The following is a 20,640-nucleotide window of genomic DNA, read 5'->3' on the forward strand; positions in this document are numbered from 1 at the left end:
GTGTGCCCGCGCAGGCCGGACGCTCATCTCAGAGCCGAGGTGGTTCGGTCCTGCGGCGGCAGCAGGCCTTCCCGGAGTGTAACCAGATTTTTCTGTGGCAGCACCCGCACAAGGTATTCAACAGAACGTGACTATCTCCCAAATACATATTTTCAAAGATCAGTCTTCTGCCTGTAGAGAAAAATCAGGGACAAGCATAAATGCTATTGTATATTTTGAGTTTGTGTATTTTTATAGCCTAAATCGGGAATCAGCAGACTATAATCCTCCCCCGCCAGCCCCGCCACCTGTTCTTTTTTTTTTAAATTTATCTTTATTGTTGAAAGTATTATAGATGTCCCCCCTTTTTTTCCCCATTGATCCCCACCACCTGCACCCGCCACCTGTTCTTATAAATAAAGTTTTACTGAAACACAGTCCTGCCCACTCACTGGCATAGTCTATGGCTGCTTTCACACTACAACAGCAGAGTTAAATAGCTGTGACAAAGACTGACTGGCCTACTTAGCCAAAAGTATTTATTTTCTGACCCTTTACAAAAAAAGTTTGCCATCTGTGATCTAAATAATGGTCTTTTACAAGTCTTTGTAAAACTAAAGATAGCATTTTTGGAAAGTGAATTTGTCACTGACTCAAAAATGAATCTGCAATTCAAAGCTTTTTTGTTGACTAACCACTGTGGGCAAACCCTGCACGATAGCTATGGTCCCTGAAAACTGCCGAGCTCATGCTAAATATACCGTGTTCTGTAATTCTGCTACAGTTAACAATGCAAACATACAAAATCAAGAAATGCTCAAATCCAAGTTCTCCTGATAGAGAGCGGACTTGTGCTCCATGATGTATTTGTGGCTAGGCAAAACAGTATGATTTTTACTACTAGACATTCAGAAGCTAAACAAAGAGCTAGTGATTTTTTTATGGAGGCTGTGCCCCTTTTAACATCATTCAGATTTTTATTCATTCATTTATTTATTTATCTTTAAAAATATTTTTTTATTGATTTCAGAGAGGAAGGGAGAGGGAGATAGCATGGAAGATGTAAAATATTTGTCACAGTGCTTAATATTAAGAAGCTTTTCCTAGTATTTCACCTAGATTATTTTTGCTGCCATTTGAATTCTGTATACCCTTTAAAAAAAAGAAATTTATTTATTTGTGTATTTATTTATGTATGTATTTATTTTAAGGGCTTTTCTTTAAAAAAATTTTTTTTATTAATTTCAGAGAGGAAAGGGGAGGGAGAGAGGATAGAAACATCCATGATGACAGAGAATCACTGATAGGCTGCCTCCTGCACACCCCAGTAACCTGCAACCGGGGCATGTGCCCTGACTGGGAATCAAACCGTGACCTCCTAGTTCATAGGTCGATGCTCAACCACTGAGCTGGCTGGGCAGTCCTGGGCAGGTGGGTTTTTTTTTTTAATTAAAAGTATTTTTTTAGTTCTGTTTTTCTAATGTCATTGATTTTTTTTCACTTATAAAATTGAGTCATTCAGTTTGCTTATAATAAAGAAAACACAGTAATAACGTATGTGATTATAATGACTTTACATAAACATTAATAAAATGTAAATACATGAATAGAACATTAAAAACATTTTAAAAATACAGCTATTAATTATCTGAAGAATCACCAGAGCAGAAAATATTGATGTTTCTCTCTCTCCCTCTCCCTCTCCCTTCCTCTTTGAAATCAATAAAAATATATTTAAAAATAAATAAATAAATTATATGCTTCATTAAAAAAAAAAGTAGATGCTGGCCTAGAAACAATGGGAAGTCAATTAAGGGTTTGTTTGTTTTTTAACTAGAGAATAACATGGTCAGAATTGCATTTTTTAATCCAATTAGCTAGACTATTTTTCTTCATAGCCAACCAAAACTTGCCTATTGTACTTTAAGCTAATTTCTTCATGCTTATTTTTTGTGGATATAAAGAATATATCTCACAAAAAATATGTATATACATGAAATTAGTAATCAAATGTGAGTCCTTTGGCCTTTTCTTGCTTTAATTACACAACCTTTCCTCACAGGACCTGTTTCCACTACTTTAATTACCTTTGGCTTTCATCTCTGAATCCTCACACACTTCTCCATGTCCTTGATGAACTGTGGTGACCAAAACTTAATGACTATCTACCTTCCAGAAGCATGTGGGCTCCTCCCCATTTTTTTCCCCCAATGGCATTACTAATGAATCACATCTATTAACTATTAGTCATAGATGCCTTTCTTTGATAATTAATGAGCTACTACTTCCTCATTCATTTAAACTGTATAATTGGGACAATGCTTTACCTAGATCAGGGGTAGTGAACCTTTTTTCTGCCAAAGGCCATTTGGATATTTATAACATCATTCGTGGGCCATACAAATTATCAACTTAAAAATTAGCCTGCTAGCCTGGCTGGTGTGGCTCAGCGGTTGACCAAGCGGTCACAGGTTTGCCCGAACCAGTTTGGCTCAGTGGATAGAGCGTCGGCCTGCAAACTGAAGGGTTCCAGGTTCGATTCAGATCAAGGGCATGTACCTTGGTTGCGGGCACATCCCCAGTAGGGAGTGTGCAGGAGGCAGCTGATTGATGTTTCTCTCTCATCGGTGTTTCTATCTCTCTATCCCTCTCCCTTCCTCTCTATCATATTTTAAAATATATATATTTTTATTGATTTCAGAGAGAGGAAGAGAGGGAGAGATAGAAACATCAATGATGAGAGAGAATCATTGATCGGTTGCCTCCTGCATGCCCCCTACTGGGGATCGAACCTGCAACCCAGGCATGTACCCTGATAGAAATTGAACCTGGGACCCTTCAGTCCGCAGGCCGATGCTCTCTCCACTGAGCCAAACCAGCTAGGGCTCTATCATATATAGAGAGAACTGAGATTTTTTTTAAAAAATTAGTCTGCTATATTTAGTCAAATATTTACTTAATTCACCCCTAATGCCTTGGCAGGGCCAGACCAAATGATTTCAAGGCCCTCATAAGACCCATGGGTTGGACATTTTCCACCCCTGCCCTAGATGATCACTGAGAAAGCTATTTGTGAAAGCATTAAGAACTTTACTGAAATCGAGATAAAGTGGGTCATTCATTCAACACACAGTCACCCTAACAATTCGTTCTTGTTACAGTTTTTCAGATCATAGAACAAAACTCAATTACTCTGGCAAGATGTAACTCTCACCAAAGCATGGTAGTTGCTTTTTCATCTTGAGTAATGACCTTATAATGGATCAGACTAGTGCCTCTCCAGGCTGAGATGCTAAGCGTTATGCAAGGCTTTGGGGGCACATTATGGATAAGATAAGGGCCCTTCCTTTACATAACTCACAATTGACACGTACATGAAAAATGTAGAGAGTGCTATGAGGACATGATAGAGAGAATCACCAACTCTTGGGAGAAGGCAACCCTTCAGAGAAGTGGAAGAGCTGAGGTACTGAAGAATAATCAAGTTTCATTATATACAAAAGGGAAAGAAAGGAATTAAAAGTAAAGGAGACTTGGGGAGCTATGGTAATTGTTTCAAGTGTCCAAAGGGGTATCAGAGAGAAGGATGTAGGGCTCCAAAGAAGAGAACTATGACCACTGTCTGAGCTTTCTATTCTCTACTCCAGTGAATTATTTCCTATCCTAAAAAAAAAAAAAAATGAAGTGGTATTATTCAAATTAGCATTAGACAAGAAGTATAATCAATTCTGAGCATGTCCCAGCAGTAAGTGGTTAAATGCATTTGAGATCAGTGGTGGTCAGTTATTCATCATTTTTATGGTGGCCTGAATGTGATGACTCATGTCATGATCTGAAAGTGAAGAACAAACCTCACTGCTGCTCCAGGAAAACAAGAGTGATGGACAATGCACTGGAAAAAAGAAGGAGACAGGGGTGGGGCCACTGCTGACCTACCCAATAGCAATGCTCCTTTCCTTGCTCAGTTTATAGAACCCTGATATTGTTCAGGATTCAATCTAATGAGGGCTGGTAGCTACCTACCATAGTCCTGATGCCTCCTGAATTCTGATCAGTCTAAGCCAAGCAAAGCAACTAGGAGTGAGGCTATGGCTCAGACTTAAGAGATGGAAAGGAAAGTGAGATGATGATGGAAGAGAAAAGCCTCTGTGAAGGAATCTATCTACTTCCTGATAGAGACAGTTGACAAAAATAATGCCCTGTGTTTCTGCCTTAAACATGATTGTATAAAACTGTGATATTTAGGGTTCCGGCAGCCTTCTGGTGACTATAAGAAATGAACTCTAAAGATGAGAATCTTTTATGCTAAAGATGGAATAAAAGAAAGAGGGGTTGGGGGAAAGGCTGAGTGGTTGATGATATCACTAGCCTGCTGCATGATCCCTGAAAATGTCTGTCTTGGATTTCTTGTTATATGATCTAATTAAAGGCCTTTGTTGCTGAAGCTGCTGTTCGATATTCTATTGAGTACAGCTGAAAACATTCCTGATACTGCAGACTAAGGCTACACTGACTTAAGATGAGGTAGATCAATCATCTGTAGTTAGCATGCTTTGAAAACTGAAAGAGGTTAGCATAGTTGGAGACAAATTAGAAGAAGTAATTCTCTATTAGCCTAAGGTTCAATTTTTCCATCCACCATTATCTGCTTCTATTTGGGAAGAACATACAACTACAAATCTATTGTGGTGCAATAAGAAGGAGTGTCCAAAAGTGGCCCTGGGTACCACTCAGGGTTGCCTGGACAACTAGCCAACTGGGAAGGGGACTCTTTTATCCAGAGTTTATCAAAACCCAGCTTCTCTTGGGTCTTGAAGGTCCCTACATGCTAGGTGGATGGCTTTACCAGACAACTACTCTTTAAAGCTGACACCTAATCCCAGACTCTGAAAATCATCTGATTATGCCAACACTGCCTATTCAACAGAGTACCATAGTCCAGCATGGCTCTTCACAAAGATGGTGATAAATTGGGACATCCATGCCACTCTTCCTTGTTTTCTTGATTTGAAAGTTTCCGCCCAAAGAACCTATTCCTATTATCAATGACATAGATTCATGCTGTATGTCATTGATAATGAAACTTACCACAGATGACAACAGAGCTTAAGTTAAAGGAAATCAGAGAACCTCCCAAAGACTTTCATACAATCATCTGAATTAAGGCAGCAGTGGTTTTTATTTATTCAAAAGAATGTTTTAAGAATGAAATCAGGAATATAAACTGTGCCCGGGAGATTCGTTTTCTTGTTCTTGTCCACTGAGACACCCTCTGTGGGAAAGTCAGTGGGTTGCTCTCATCTCCTAGTGTCTGAACAAGGTGCGGACTAGAGCAGACATTCTCCTGGGCACCTACAGAAAAGTGGTGGCTGCTCAAGCCCCCAGGAAGGTGCTCGGTTCCTCTACCTCTTCCACTAACTTCACTTCACCTTCCTCGAGGAAAGCTGAAAATAAGTAGGCAAGAGGGAATCCAGTTTGTGTGCGCCCAATTCCCAAAAGGCAAAAAGGAACTGGAGAATTCTTCAAACTGTCTCCTAAAGATTCTGAAAAAGAGAATCGGATTCCTGAAGAGGCAGGAAGTGATGGTTTAGGAAAAGGAAAGAGAAAAGTACATCCTTTACCACCTGCTGACACAGGTGATAAAAAAAAAAAAATAGAACTTTCTTATTCATCCTTGACTAATGTCTCCTGTTTACTCTGGTATCTTAGGATGTAAATTTGCATAAATGTATTTGTTCCAGTTACCTTTGTTGAATAGGCACTTAATTAAAAATGAGGGTTACATATAGTTATTCAAAAGCAACTAGTTATGATATTGGAAGATTTATGAGATAATTATGGTTACTTACCTTAGTATTCAATATAATGCAGTATTTGGTTTCTTTTACCTGTTATTAAGCTTCTTGTTCTTTCATGTTGTATACAACAAATCTGCTGTATTTGAGATATGCTTAGATTTTTGTATTACTGCCATTTTTATTGGCATTAGATTTTTTGGGATGGTACCATATTTTTGTTCCTTTGATTTAAAAAGCAGAGTTGGATTTCCGCACATTAAAAAAAAATCAGTATTGATTAAACCATACCTATATCCTTTTTTAAGAATGGGGGCCAAAGTTGAAAAAATTTGATGGCTGTCTTCTCCTTAGAAAAATGTAAGGGTAATTTGATCCTGAGGGTTTCAGGTCGAAAGATTTCATAGACTACATTAAAAGAGAAGAATTTTCTTAGACTATGCATTTGATTTGGTATCATAAAATAGTACCCTCTGGAAATCAATAAAACATGAAAGGCGGATCATGCCATAAACCTAGAGCTATGTCTAAAGTTCTTAGAGCTACCTTTATATTTTTTCAAGATAACAGGGATATAAATGACGTGGTGGATATAATATTACTTAGTAATAGTAATTCTTGCTTCCTCATCACATTTTTTTTTTTGCTCACTGACAGCTGTTGTCAAAATTAACCATGTTTTAACAGATATGTTTTTCTGAAGTTTGTTTTTAATAAATGAATACTTACTTTAACAATTTTTTTAAAAAAAGAATGAAATCAGAAGTCTACACTTCCCCAATAAGCAACGGAATTCCTTTTTGAAGTATAGAGACTATTTCTCTACAATTTTGTAGAGTGAGCAAGACTTCACAATTGTGGCTGAAATCTCTGAATACGACATTGGCATATGGAGATTCACACTGTGTGAACCGGGAGCTTACAAACTGGCCGTCTGAGGCCTGGAGTCAAAGTGAGGTTCTGAATCTGTATTTGAAAGCAGGATCTTTCATATAAAAATCCAGATTTGGGGCTTCTTTAGAAAAACCGAAGGGCTGACAACATGGGATCCTTAGCCTTGTGTGGTAACAAAAAGCCAGAAAAGGGTAGTCACCAACTCCTTAGATTGAGATGGACTCTTCAGCTCATCATAGTCCCCTTCCTTCCTGCTGTCCCTACATCATAGTCCCCTTCCTTCCTGCTGTCCCTAAAATGGTTTCTATGTCAGTTCCTCAATTTTTTTTTTGTAACCATGTATTTTTGTACCATCACAACCACCTGTTTTATTGAAAGAAAAACATTTCTCTGTTCCTATGCTGCTATTAAAAGTGACAAGCTAAAAGGCAACCTGAAAAAAACCTCATGTTTGAAGAAAAATTGTTCTTTATTTAAAAAAGAAGAGCATTTTCTTACTGTCTAACAAGCACATAGCTAGCTTCCTCAAGTCTTTTACATTTCCTCCTCTGCCCCCACAGCATTGGAATTCAGAGCTCCAGGTATAGACAGTCAACACTGCCTGAGAAGTGAGTGGAATGTAGCAGCTCATCCATTCACTTGGGAATTAGCTGACATGCTAAGGGGTAGACCTTTTACATACCTCTCTGACTCCAAGAATAACATAGATAAATCCCTCACTATAACTAACCCACACTCGCCTTCCTAATATCCTCTATAATAAAAGGCTAATATGCAAATTGACCAAATGGCGAAAGGACCAGTTGCTATGATGCACACTGACCACCAGGGGGCAGACACTCAACTCAGGAGCAGGGAGCGGGCCTCAGCCGGCAGACGTACATCCCCAAGGGGTCCCAGACTTTGAGAGGGCACAGGCCAGGTTGAGGGACTCCCCAACCCCCCGCCACTGCATGAATGTCGTACACGAGCCTCTAGTATCAAATAAACCCAAAAGGTACTACTAATAATTTTAGTACTTACTATATGTATTGTAGTATTGTAGTGCTTCTATTTATTAATCTGTTTAATCCTTACAACTGTACCAGGTAGGTACTATTATTGTTATTATCCGTATTTTACAGATAAGGAAACTGAGGCATAAGCAATTTGTCCCTAGTACTATTACCATCACCCCCGAATTTTATAGATAAAGGAAGCTGAGACACAAATTACTTGTCCAAAGTTATACAACTAATAAGTGGTAGGATAGATATAGGAACCCAGGCTGACTGCACCAAACTCAAGGGAAAGGTTGCAAAAGATCCAAAGATCATAAAATCTTTTGATGATCTGAGAATAAGAGGAATTAGAGGAAGTACTTTGCAGCTCAGAATCCAAATATGGAAACCAGTGATGTAGCCATGCTCATTGGCCTCATTCTGCTAACAAACATCAGTGAACCCAGTGGGGACCTCACCACCAGCAGCAGCACCAGCAGCAGCAGCAGCAGCAGGATCGGAGGCAAAGTGATTGCAGACAAAGAGGGGCTGGACCGAGTTTCCAGACCTCCTCTGACTCGGAGTGTCTCCTGGCCCTCAGGTTTACTTTCTGTGAAATTAGGGCACTGGACTTGATGCAGCTAAATGGTTTCTTGCTCAAATGTTCTGTGATTCTGTGACTAGATCACAATCATGCCAGCATTTTTCTAAGAAGGAAAAAAAAAAAAAAGGATCACTGGCCCTGGCCGGGTAGTTGGTTGGAGTGTCATCCCGCAACGCCAAGGTTGCAGGTTTGCTCCCCAATCAGGGCACATGAAAGGGTCAGCCAATGAATGCATAGATGAGTGGAACAACAGGTCAATGTTTCTCTCTCTCTCAAATCAATAGGTGGGGGAGGGGAAGAATCAGTTTCCACTTTTCCCATCACATGCACAAAAGCTAGCAAAAAGAGTGCCCCCGAGGGACCCTGTATGCTACATGACATTTCTCTTCCAGAGAGGGACACGTACCTCTTGCCTCAGCTGGGCCCCAAAGTTCAGAATCTGCAACAATCACCTCTTTGAAGCCTCCTGCCCCAACCTACACAGACATAGCTAATGGCTTTCTCAAGGCCCTGTCCCATCTCAAAGTCCCCACACCTTCCCAGTGGTCAGTGACATGCAGGCCCGCCCTCTGCATCAGCCAGGTCACTCACCACGCTTCCTTGGCCTCCACATTCTCACACCTCACACTCCACTTGTAGACAGCAGTTACTCAAAGATTGTCTGAATGGTCAAAATCTGGATGTTAGTCTTTGCTATCCATTTTCTGTACCACCCTCAATGAGTATCTCAAAACTCGCAGCACTTCTATTTCTTCATGTGCAAAGTAACAGTGAAATTGTTTGACCTGACCACAAACGTTCAGAAGTTCTGAAATGGGAAAACAGTAAACACTACAGAGAAGCGAAGACAGGCAGGCGGTCTGGGCCTTCCCACCGCCATGCCGGAATCACCGAGTCTCAGAGACTCACGGAAAGGCCCCCTCCACATGGTCAGATCAGGTCTTTGGCCTTTGGGTAAGGCTGTACCCAACTAGCAGAGAAATACAAGTTGGTTTCACTTTCAAAGAGTTCTAGCCAAACTCTGAAATACAGTGATGGTTTTCCTGGCTAGGTGACATCGGGGGAAACCTTCCTGTGACCGAACAGCCCCAATTCCCTCCCCTCGGCTGCCATCCTCAGTGGAGGCAAAGAACATCTGCTCATAGCCAGCAGCTCGCATGGGGGCCCTGCTCATTCACAGCCTGGACACCAGAGACTGGACACAGGGAAGCGGTAGTCATTCTTTACTTTGGAATCCTGATAGTCACTGAATGAATGCCACAATTACTCATTTGTTTAAGATCGGAGACAGAAAAGTGCATGCAAACATGGGCTTCTTGAGAGCTCTGGTTTACCAGCCCACTGACCCCGCTCACACCCTATGAGGGTCTTGATTGTTTTACACGGAAAAGATTCCACTGCTTTCATCTGCCCTCATAGGAAAACTGGATTATGTGCAAAGTCATTCAGTGGCCCTTCTCATGGCACCATAACCAGCATGTAATTAATTACACCTTGGATTCTAGGTTTACATGTGTCATAACTTGACATGAGGAAGTTAATACTGTTAATTTCTTTTTAAAAGGTACTAGAAACAGCACACGTGCTCATATTTTTCTCTCTGGAGCCCAATACTTCTGCCTATATACATTTAGCAGAAATGTTCTTTAAGTATTTTGCCTCTTGGATGAATGCCTCTTCCGTTTCCAGAAACTGCTCCATGTCTTACCTCTCTCTCCGCCATCAACCCAGCTTCTGAAAAAAAAACTCCCCATGTCCCAGGGCCCTTAATCCCCTGAGCAGGGTCCATAACTTCCCATCGCTCCCCCTGCAATACCTAAGGGTGCTCGTGCCTGAACCTTAAAAAAAGTCTTCAATCACATGAGGATTATTTCTAAACTAGAACCCATAATTCTATGTGGCTTTTGTGGACGATAAAGAACTGAAAGGGATGTTGACGAATAGAAGAAGGATGTTGATAAATGTTGACGAGCTGGAAGAAGGATACCTTTACCCTGACTTGTATGAAACTGTGGATGAGCTGGGGTGACAGTCCTCAAGCTTAATGAAGACTGTCCAGGGTGGCAATAGTCCTAGTCCCAGCTGCTGACCTGACTGGCACCCCATGTTGTAAGGGTGGGCAAGGCAGGTTGTGGTGAAGATGGGGGAGTGAATGAGAACATACACTGAGTGACCAGATTATTATGATCTCTGAGCACATAATAATCTGGCCACTCAGTGTATATCCTTCCTATATAATAAAAGGCTAATATGCAAATTGTCCCCTCGACCAGGAGTTCGACCAGCAGGCAGGCCGGCCAACTGCCCATGTCCCCTCCCCCTAGCCAGGCTGGCTGGACCCCACCCATGCACGAATTCATGCACCAGGCCTCTAATATATATAAATATATATATATGTATATATGTATATATATGTATATATATGTATGTATATGTATATATATGTATGTATGTATATGTATGTATATGTATATATACACACACACACACACACACACTGAGTGGGGCAAAATAGGTTCACAGTTGTTTGTATAGAAAATAATACCATAATTAACAAACAATAATAATAATAAAAATCTGTGTTTCCTGTACTCACAACTGTAAGCCTCCTTCCCCCCACCCTGTATTCAAGCGCTGTGCAAACATTACAGCACCTGTAACTCAGGAGCTGGTCTCATGTTAATGTAAGGTGATTCACTATCATGTCTAACAACAAACAAATCAATAAAATGTGTCAAGGAAGCAAAGACTTCATGTAAAAAACAGTACAGAGCAGGGATTAGCAAACGTTTTCTGGGAAGGGCCAGTAAATATTTTAGGCTTTGAGGGCTCTAAGTCTGTCACAACTACTCCACTCTGCAGTCCGAGACAATATGTATTCCAGGACAACGCTACCTACAAAACGGGCAGCAGGCAGGGTATGCCTGCAGGGCACAGTATGTGGGCCCCTGGAACAGAGGAAACCCTGCAAGTAAGCAAAAACATTTTACTGAAGAAAAAAAAATTTTAGCCGTCTCCATAGAACCCTCATTTAACCGAGGTTACAGTGTTACATGTGTGAACTGAGTTTATCCCTAGAATATAAGCAAGGTGAGGGCAGAAATTTTATATTCACAACTGTATCCCCAGCACCTAGATGAGTACCTGGCATACAGCTGGCACAAATAAGTCCTCACAAGAAAGATTTGTTGAATGAATACATTAATGAATGAGCAACTTACAGGTTTATAAATGGTCATTTTGCCTGCAGGTGATTTTCCTGTGTCACCAACCCCACTCCCACTGCCATCCCATCCCCCTCACATGCTTCTTTGCAAAACTGGACAATTATATGAGGACTAGGATACAAAAATTATGAATCCTTCTAAAAACTCTTACCCTAAAGTAGGAAAACATGCTTTTTAACAGCTAAGATAACATGTGAGCATGTATATCTTACTTTTTCTCGCTTGGGTTTGTCTGAGTTAAATGAATCTTTAATAAAGTCACTTTCAAAGCAAAGGCAGTGTCCAAGATCACAAAAGCATTAACTATTGTCTTTGGAGAACTACAAGTTCATGCAGACAGTAACTTTCATGCTAGCGTCAAGCATGTACTTGATGGGGTGGGGGGTGGCAATGGAAAGATATGTACACGTATAATACCTTAATTAATAAAATTCCATTTATAAGAAGCAAAAAAAAAAAAAAACATGTACTTGAGCACATTGCACCATCATACTTTATCTTTTTGGTTTCTGGGCCATTATCTTTTATAGTAACCACGAGGGCCATCACATGTTATCAGCACTTCATCACAGGTTGTACTACACCTACAGAAAGATAAAAAATGACACATTGATCTTTCCACCAAAATACGTGGCTCTCAAGCTCTCGGCCATCACTATATATTTATCAAGTAGCTACGAAGAGCCCCTCGTGTGGCGGAAAAGGCACCAAGTAAAACCTGTGGCTCTTCCATTAAAAAAAAAAACACAAAACCACAAAAAACAAAAACCACCTGAGTTAGGATGACAAAGTTAAAATCTAGGGAACATTAAGGTAAAATAATATGTAGCACTGTTCATTAGTATAGACTGAAAGCTGAGTTCACAGAACCTAAGTTCAACATGGGCACAAGGAAACTTCAGACTATAAAATTAGATTTTTTTTTTTCCTGTAAGGGACCTTAATAATCATCCAACACCCTCACTTTACGGATGAGATCCAGAGACCCGACCAATAGGAATGGATTCCTTGTTATCTTGAGATAGCATATTTTTTAATGTCTGAATAAAAAATGTTCATTTTTTTTCTTAATCCTCACTAAGCATGTTTTTATTGATTTTTAGAGAGGAAGGGTGAGAGAAAAAGAAACATCGATGTAAGAGAAAAACATCGATCAGTTGCCTCCTGTATGTGCACTTAACTGTACCCTGAACAGGGGATGGGACCCACAACCTAGGTATGTGCCCTGACCAGGAAACGAACCCACAACCTTTTGGTATACAGGATGAGCCACCCAACCATGGCAAGAAATGTTTTCATAATCTATCAGAGATGTGTCAAATGCTCCCCACTTGCCCTTTTGTAAAAAGTATATGAATGTATTGAAAATTCTGAGCCACATATTAAAAAGAGTCACAGATCTGCTTTCTTTAAACTCTGAGACAATGTCACAAGTCAACGCACACCAGCTGTACCAGCAAGTCTGACCACACCCTTTCCATGAAGGCTTGCAAAGCACACGCATTTACTCAATGAGCGAGGATGCTTCGCTTTCCTTGGAAGGAAATCAGGAACGGATTGAGTAGTTCTAGGATCTGTTGAGTAGTGACAGTTTTCCTACCATCCGACAGCACCTCGCTAGGTGCAGAGATTGAGTACAAATGCCCATCCCGACCTTCCTCACCTTCTCGGGAGGAACCTGAGCTGCTTCTTTAACTTCCTCTTTGGCTGCAAGCAAAGGCATCTGATTCCTTCCTGCCATAACACGTTCTTAGCATTTTAATGTAATTTGCCCCAGAAAATGATTTGCTTCACTAAATTATTTTCACCGGGTGATTTTGTAGAGCACGTGTATTTATAAGGAAGTTTAAAAACTGTGTTTCAAAAGTCAGCACAGCCACAACCTAGGCCAAGGTTACACTATCATCCCCAAACAATATGTGTGTAAGTTGTCCTGCACACACCTCTGTTTGCACATCAGCCACAAACACGGAGGCCCAGATAGGAGCTTTCTGACACTCTAGTCAGAGGTCCTTCTCAGAAGGCCGCAGAGTGGTTTGTCAGACTGCTGATGAGAGAATTTACAATTAAGTGAGACACTATTCACAGGCTGACAGATCAACATATACACAAAGGTCACTGTAATCTGCCAAGAAAGTGCTAGGCAAGTAGTTCTGCCATAAACACATACACTCATACATACCTCACAAGCAGAAAAGTAGAAGGACGTGTGAGATCAAACTCCAACTTGGCAAGATCCTGCCAAATGAAATGGAGGAGCTTGCCTCAAGAAAAGCAGTTAAAAAAATTTTTTTAAAGGCAGTAGTGTGTCTGGCAAGGTTCAGATGGAAAATCAGCAACAGATCCCAGCAGCAGAGCTCTAGCCAGGAATAACCTAAGCTCAAGCCATTTTAAGTACGGGCAGGATAAACGCTCGCGAAACTTCACTGCATGACTGCCCATGCTCTGGGCTTCCAGGCCGAGCCAGGACTCGCGGTCTATTACAAGTCCATCAACAAACATCGACCAAATATTTGTAACATGTTCAGGTCTCTGTGAGTCCCTGTCTGGGGAGGAGCAGGTTTCTGTCAGGTATACGACAGGCACTATTTAGGCACCAGGCCATCATCACCACACAATCAGCCGGGGAAAGCATTTCCCCTAGTTTACATGTGAGAGGACTAATGCTGGGTGAATCCCACAAGGCCACATCACATGCGTAATAAGTGGAGTCAGGCCCTGACCTCAATTCTGCCTGACTCCAAAGCCCACGATGCCACATTACCATGCATAAAATATGGGTCCTGCCCCAAAGAGGCTTAAAATAGCCTAAGCCAATTAGAGGTCAATATGGCCAGTATAAGGAAGGGCTAAAAAAAAAACAACAACAACAACACACACACAAGTATCTTAAGACTTTAAAGAAAGAGGAGAAAATTGAGTAGTTAGAGAAGACATTATGATAAAAGTAGGACTTGGGCTCCCTCATAGAGGATGGGTAAGATTTAAGATTTGCACAGGAGAGTGGAGAGAAGGGAGGGAGTTTCTAGGGAGAGCCTGGCCCCTTTAGCAGGAGAGCAAGAAGACCAAACCCCATAGAGCACAAAGATGTATGCTAAACTGAAAATAAGATTTAGATGGGAGGGATGAAGCCTGATAAAGGCCTTGAAAAATGAGACAAATTATTTTAGAGAATGGAGAGGAACCGCAGGTGGGAAAAAGCTAGGAGCAGCATAAGGAATTGATAGTTTAAAAGTTTAGAGAGTTTAGACAAACAAGGAATGCTGAAGATTCCAGAAAGGGGAGCATCTCATTCATTCTTCATTCATTCATTCGGCAGACATTTACTGAGGACTTACTAAGAGCCAGGCTTGGGAGGGTAACTAAGAGACTGCTCCAGTCGGCAGGAGAGGAAAGGTGAGGCTCTGGATTAAAATATAGAGGGAGGGATCTATTTACATTATGTTTAACAGGTCGAGATGACTCATTGATATAAAGGAGGAAGGAAATGAAAAAAAAGATCACTCCAAAGGTTCAATATTAACATGAGTTCCACCTTTACTAGGAACCTCAAAAAGCAATAAGAATAAGACCAACAATGAGCTTTAATGATGTTGAACAGTCAACAAATAACCACTCCCAAAAAGCCTTTTCTTTATCCTGGTAGCTCATTTACATATATAGTCAGTAGTAGGAAAGTTCACTGAGAAAAACCATTCCTTTGTGACTAAATGCTGAGTTCCCTGGGTAAGAAAGACAGGCCTCAGATAGGCCCCATCAACCCTCCAAAACATCTCTCCATCCATTCGTCAACTAATGGGTACTTACACCATGGAATACCATGCAGCAGTAAAAAAGAAGGATCTCTTATCCTTTGAGACAGCACGGAGGGACCTGGAGAGTATTATTCCAAACAAAATAAGCCAGTCAGAGAAAGACAAGTATCACATGATCTCACTCACATGTGGAATCTAATGAACAAAATAAACTGATGAACAAAAAATATTCAGAGACTCTGAAGCATGCAACAGACTGGCATATTTCAGAGGGAAGGTGGGGGGAGGGGTGTAAGAGATTAACCAATGAATGTATATGCATAACCCATGGACAGACAATAGTGCCGGGAAGATCTGGAGAAAAAAAGGGGTGGGTGGGGAGGGGTTTAATGGGGGGCGGGGGGAGGACATCTGTAAAACTTTCAATGATAAAGATAAATTTTAAAAAATCCCTCCATCATCTAAAATTAAATGGGTCTCATTTAGAAACATGACTGCCCACTCCGGCCCAACCACCAGTTTTGACTTTGGAGATGGGGACAAAGCCAAGTGGAAGGGGTAAATAAAAAGCGGGCAGGTCACTGTAGAGGGCTGGACCTTAGGGAGAGGGCAGTGGTACAGGATAACCTTTTACATCAAGAATCCCAGCACAGCTCTCATTCCTACACCCACTTCCTAGTGTTTTACAAGGACTGGCCCGCAAATAGAGAGGAAGGCCTTCAAGATCCTGTACCAAATGGTAGCGCTTTGTTCAGAAACTATTTCAAATGTGCATATTTACGCATCCATTAACTCCTAGCACAGCTAGCATGTGGTTGAGACACAAGTTCTTCTTAATTACTTATACGTTGACTACACAAATTTAAAGCTTATCTCGATTGTATATCCAGCAATAGTACAATTCACTATTGGGGCACATCCAGGAAGGCCGCTCATTGGAAAAGGTGAGAAATGAAAACTGTAGCTATCAAACTTCTATTGCTATAAAGAGTGGTCCAGGGCAAAGTAAAAAAACACAACTGCCAGTACCTTGGAAAAATCCAGCCCTGCATGCAAAATCCAAGGTGGTATCCTCTCAGCACAGTCTCAAGCTTTAGCAAAAGCGGATCTTTATTTAGTTGTAAGTGGAAACGAATACTCTTTTCTGCAGAAGGATGCATTAAACTTCTTTTATATTTAAAAGCCAAAGCCCTCAATGTTAGTGTCCAAGTCAAACTTCCGAAGGTGCATTACAAAAGAAACTCTTGTTCTGGAAAATCCTTCCAACATCCCTCTCATAACAGGTACTCCCATTGGTTAAGAAAGAATCAGAGCAGAAAGAAACCCCGTGAAAAATGGTCGCACACAAATGTGCGAGGATTCTTGCTCAGACCCCTTGCGGGACAGCCAAAGGCCTAGTCGGGGAAATTCCAGAGCAAGTCCTCCACCTCCGACTTAAAGGGGCTTCAAATCGGGCACGGATCTCTCCCCTCTTAAAACCCTGAAAGGTAAACACCCATCAAAATCTCCCAGACTCCGAGGAAACGGGAGTGTTCATGCCTAGAGGGAGGGAGAGACCCACACGACCGCGCAGAGAAACTACAGCCCATTAACCTCTCCCTCCCGCCCCGATCACTCAAGAGGCCACGGGACAGGGGTCCTTCCGCAGCTCCAGTCCATCCCCCCCGAGTGACAGGTCGCCCGGCAGAAGCCCCTCAATCCCTGACCCCACTTACTGGCGCGGCGAACACAGGCGGGGGCCCGCCCCTGCGGTGAGCACAGCTCCTCGGGCGAGCGGGGCGCAGCAGCCCCTCGGGAACTGAGAAGGGGGGCGATCCCTGCTAGGACAGGCCGAGGCGTCCGTGCAGGGCCGCCCAGGAGGACCGGCGAGTCGCACGGGCCGCGTGGCGCATGGCAGAGCAGCAGGAACCCGGCCGCTCTCCAGCCTCCAGCAGGAAAACAAACAAAAGGCAGGGAGGCTTCTAGCGAGGACGACGGGCCGCTTTCCCCGGGAAAAGTTACCCTGCAGCTCCCCTCGCTGGCCCTGCGCGTTCCTGCACCGCGAGCGGGGCGCCCGGGAGCGCAGCGCCGCCGCGCTCCAGTCTCGCTGGGGGCCCGCCAGAGCCCGGGGCTCCCTGCGGCCGGCTGACCGGGAATGCGACCTCAGCTCCACACGCACGCCTCCTTGCAGCTCGGCTGCACACGCATGGAGATGTAGAAATGGTGGCCGTGGGTGCACATGCCGAGAACATTTCCTTACAGGCAATCGCAAAAACATTTTTCCTGGTTTAAAAAAAAAAAATCGTAATTGAGGTTGCAAGACATTGTGAAGGAAATCAGTGCCGCTGAATTGTACACTCAAAATGGTTAAGATGGCAATTATGTTATATATTTTATTACCACAATAAAAACGTTTAAAATAAAGGCGCCACTGATTGCCTGGTGTATTCATTTGAACTGTAAGAGCAACTTTAGTTTGAAAGACTGAATTGTTATTATCCAGGTAGGAAACAGTTGTCTTCTGTAACTGGTTACTATACAACATTTAACACTTAACACTTTTTAAACACATTCACTTGTATTGTAGACATTACCTTATCATTCATATAAGGACTAACTCTGAAGTGCTTTGTAAAAAGAAATTACTTCAAGGTCCTCCATTTAAATTTACATAATCGCCCCAAGCCATTGGTTCTCAAACTTTAGTTGGAGGCATCAGACTCACCTGGAGGGTTTGTTAAAACCAGTTTGCTGGGCCCTATGCCCGGAATTCTGGTGCTGGTCAAGGGAACCACATTGCCCCAAGCAACACTACTGTAATTCATAAAGCACTGGATCTGAGTTTAAATCCCCCAGCTCATCACTATATCAGTTTTCTCTCTCTATTTTATTTTTGAATTCGAAGAACTGAAGACAGATTTTTTTTTTTTTTTTCCCTAAAGAAGCTGTACAAAAGGACTGACTCTCTCTCTCCTCTTGCTCCTGTTGGAGAGACTCTACAAGACAGTCAAGCTTTCTTAGACTTCCTGTCCTAAGTGGGAAAGGGTCATCAGGCTATCTGGCAAATGTATGATGTTTATCCACCTTTGCGTTTACCTAGGCAACACACAAACCACATGGCAAATGAAAACGGAAAATCATTATCAATGACATGACAAGGAAATAAGAGGGAGCCTAGCAAATTTTATGCTACTCTCATGAAAAAAAAAAGATTTTTAAAGTATCTAAAATGATCAATTTTAGTCAAATTCAGTTGTCCAAGGAAGTCAACCTAGCAAATAAGAGGGACTATCTTAGGTTACCTTAACAAGGGTCCACTGGGCTAGTAAATGGCTTAGTCCGGGAAAATTACAACCCTGTGGATATAATATGAGGCAGGACAGTAAGAAGCTAGAAAAAATTCCTGGGCAAATGGAATGGGGAAACTGAGACAAGGACAAGGACAAACAATTTGAACAACTTACAGCTAGTGAATTGTAGGACTTTATCTTAAAAATGCACCTGGAAAGCAGATGCATATTCTACTGAAACCTTCCCCCAAGTTTCTCAACCACAGAAAAAAGGTAAAAACCCTCAAGACAAAGACCCAATGCAGGATCGCTCTAGAGCACGGCATGAACTTTTTACTTTCTTTCTCCTAAACTCTAAGGGTCTCCATGAGACTTATAACCAGAGAGCAGTGGGCAGTGGCAGCTTGTCCTGGCTCACCCCCAGAACCTGCCTCCAAGGCCGCCTTTTTCTCTGACTTCCCAGTGAGCTAAAAGCAGCCCCGCCTTGGCTCATTTCTTTCCTAGGACGTTTCTAAGGGAGTCGAAGCAGCCCCACCTAGGCTCGCTCCTGTTGCTTCCTTTACCCTCAGTCCTTCCTTTGGTTAACTGTCCCCAGCTTTAATAAATGTACTCTCAAAATCACTGGACTTGTATTGTGAAATCTTTCCTGTACAAGGTCGAGAATCCACACACTACAGATTGGACTGAGGCAGATCTACTCTGCCCAGTCTGGTGACAATAGAACCCTGTAAAGAGGTCTAATGGACACTGATCTAATATAGAAAGTTAGTAGCTATGAAACCTAAAAGCATTTTAATAAAACATGTGCTCAATTTATCATTACAAATACTAATTATTACTTCATTAATCTTCATTGTTTATTTGCTAGAAAAAGAGAAATCATCTGTGCTAATTGACCAAGATATCTCAAATTAGCATTCAACAGTTTAATGAAATAGAATTCTGAAAATATTTCTATACCTTATTCTTCATTTACAGAACTGATCTTTTGTATTCATGAGTCACATATAATTTTCTTCTATTATAAATTCTTACATCTAATCTTTCCCCCAGATTTAAATTTCAAAATCCTTTTAAAGAGATCATTGGGAGGAAAATCATCCTTATTAATCCTCACCCAAGGATATTTTCCCATTGATATTTTGAGAGAAGGGAAGGGAGGGGGAGAGACACAGAAAGAAAAAAAAAACATCTGTGAGAGAGACACATCAATTGTCCTGGACGGGAATCGGACCTGTGACCCTTCAGTCCGCAGGCTGTTGCTCTATCCACCGAGCCAAACCAGCTAGGGCAGGAAAATCATCCTTAAAAGACCTAAGCCTAGAGTCTCTTTTAAAAACTAAAACCATTAAACTTTGGTTCTCCACGAAACATGAAGGCACTTTTTATTGGTAGCTGATTTAGGGTGCAACTAAAAACACCCCTCCGAAGGGAGGTTCCCCTATTAAGAGAGCAGTTGGGCTTCCCTATTGTAGCTCACCATTCTCTCCTCCTCTCCCCCCCGCCCCTTTTTTGCCTCTATGTTTCTGCCCCAGATTCTAAGATCTCCAGAATAAGATAATGGATAAGAGATTTAAACTCTGTGAACTTGTTGAAAGTAGGGTCTTAGTACCTGTTACCTAAGAGAAGCTAGAAACTTCTTAAATTTTTGCTGAGTGAAGAAGGTAAGAGGCTCTACGACTGTAGGTTTTCATTGAGCATGCAAAATTCCGTATTTAAAACAATGTCCAGTGTGTGAAAATAATATATCGCCTGATAAGCAAGAGTGCCTGTGGGAGTGAAATGGAGTGTTCGGTCTTTAAGAGGTGGGGCGAGTATCCTGTGCCAAGTTCCAGAGCTCAGCGCGGAACTGCGACTACAAATCCCAGAGAGTCTCCGGGCGCCGACTGGGCAGGACTTGGGTTTCAAGGCCTTGGAGCGTGCTAGTCCTTCCCCCGTTGCATGATGGGATCTGTAGTGCGACCTTCCTTGGTTGTGGCTGAGTGTACACCCTCCTGCCGCTCTCCTAAACGCATCTTTTCCTCAACCTCCAGACCCGTGCTTTTGAAAAGTTAGGTCGTTACATTAGCCTGTGATGCTAGCGGGGTTTCACGGTTTCCCTGCCTTCCTGGCGTGACACTCCAGCCAGAGTCGCCGC

The 20,640-nt window shown here is 42.0% G+C and overlaps 1 protein-coding gene and 1 pseudogene across 1 annotated transcript; one reads left to right on the forward strand and one right to left on the reverse strand.

Moving 5' to 3' along the window:
* Positions 1-28: 28 nt before the first annotated feature.
* LOC129150565 (uncharacterized) lies at positions 29-17,142 on the reverse strand. Its single transcript, XM_054722373.1, has 2 exons — positions 16,950-17,142; positions 29-171 (listed from the first exon to the last, which is right to left on the reverse strand). Exon 2 carries the CDS (start codon positions 146-148, stop codon positions 29-31), a length of 120 nt encoding a protein of 39 aa, XP_054578348.1. The 5' UTR covers positions 149-171; positions 16,950-17,142.
* LOC129150551 (PCNA-associated factor-like) lies at positions 3,383-5,695 on the forward strand (annotated as a pseudogene).
* Positions 17,143-20,640: the final 3,498 nt, after the last annotated feature.

The sequence above is a fragment of the Eptesicus fuscus genome, chromosome 10 (genome assembly GCF_027574615.1).
Source record: "Eptesicus fuscus isolate TK198812 chromosome 10, DD_ASM_mEF_20220401, whole genome shotgun sequence".
In the NCBI taxonomy this organism is placed as follows: domain Eukaryota; kingdom Metazoa; phylum Chordata; class Mammalia; order Chiroptera; family Vespertilionidae; genus Eptesicus; species Eptesicus fuscus.

Excerpts from the sequence above, each read along its gene's own strand:
- LOC129150565 (XM_054722373.1), bottom strand. The coding sequence starts at position 148 with ATGTATTTGGGAGATAGTCACGTTCTGTTGAATACCTTGTGCGGGTGC.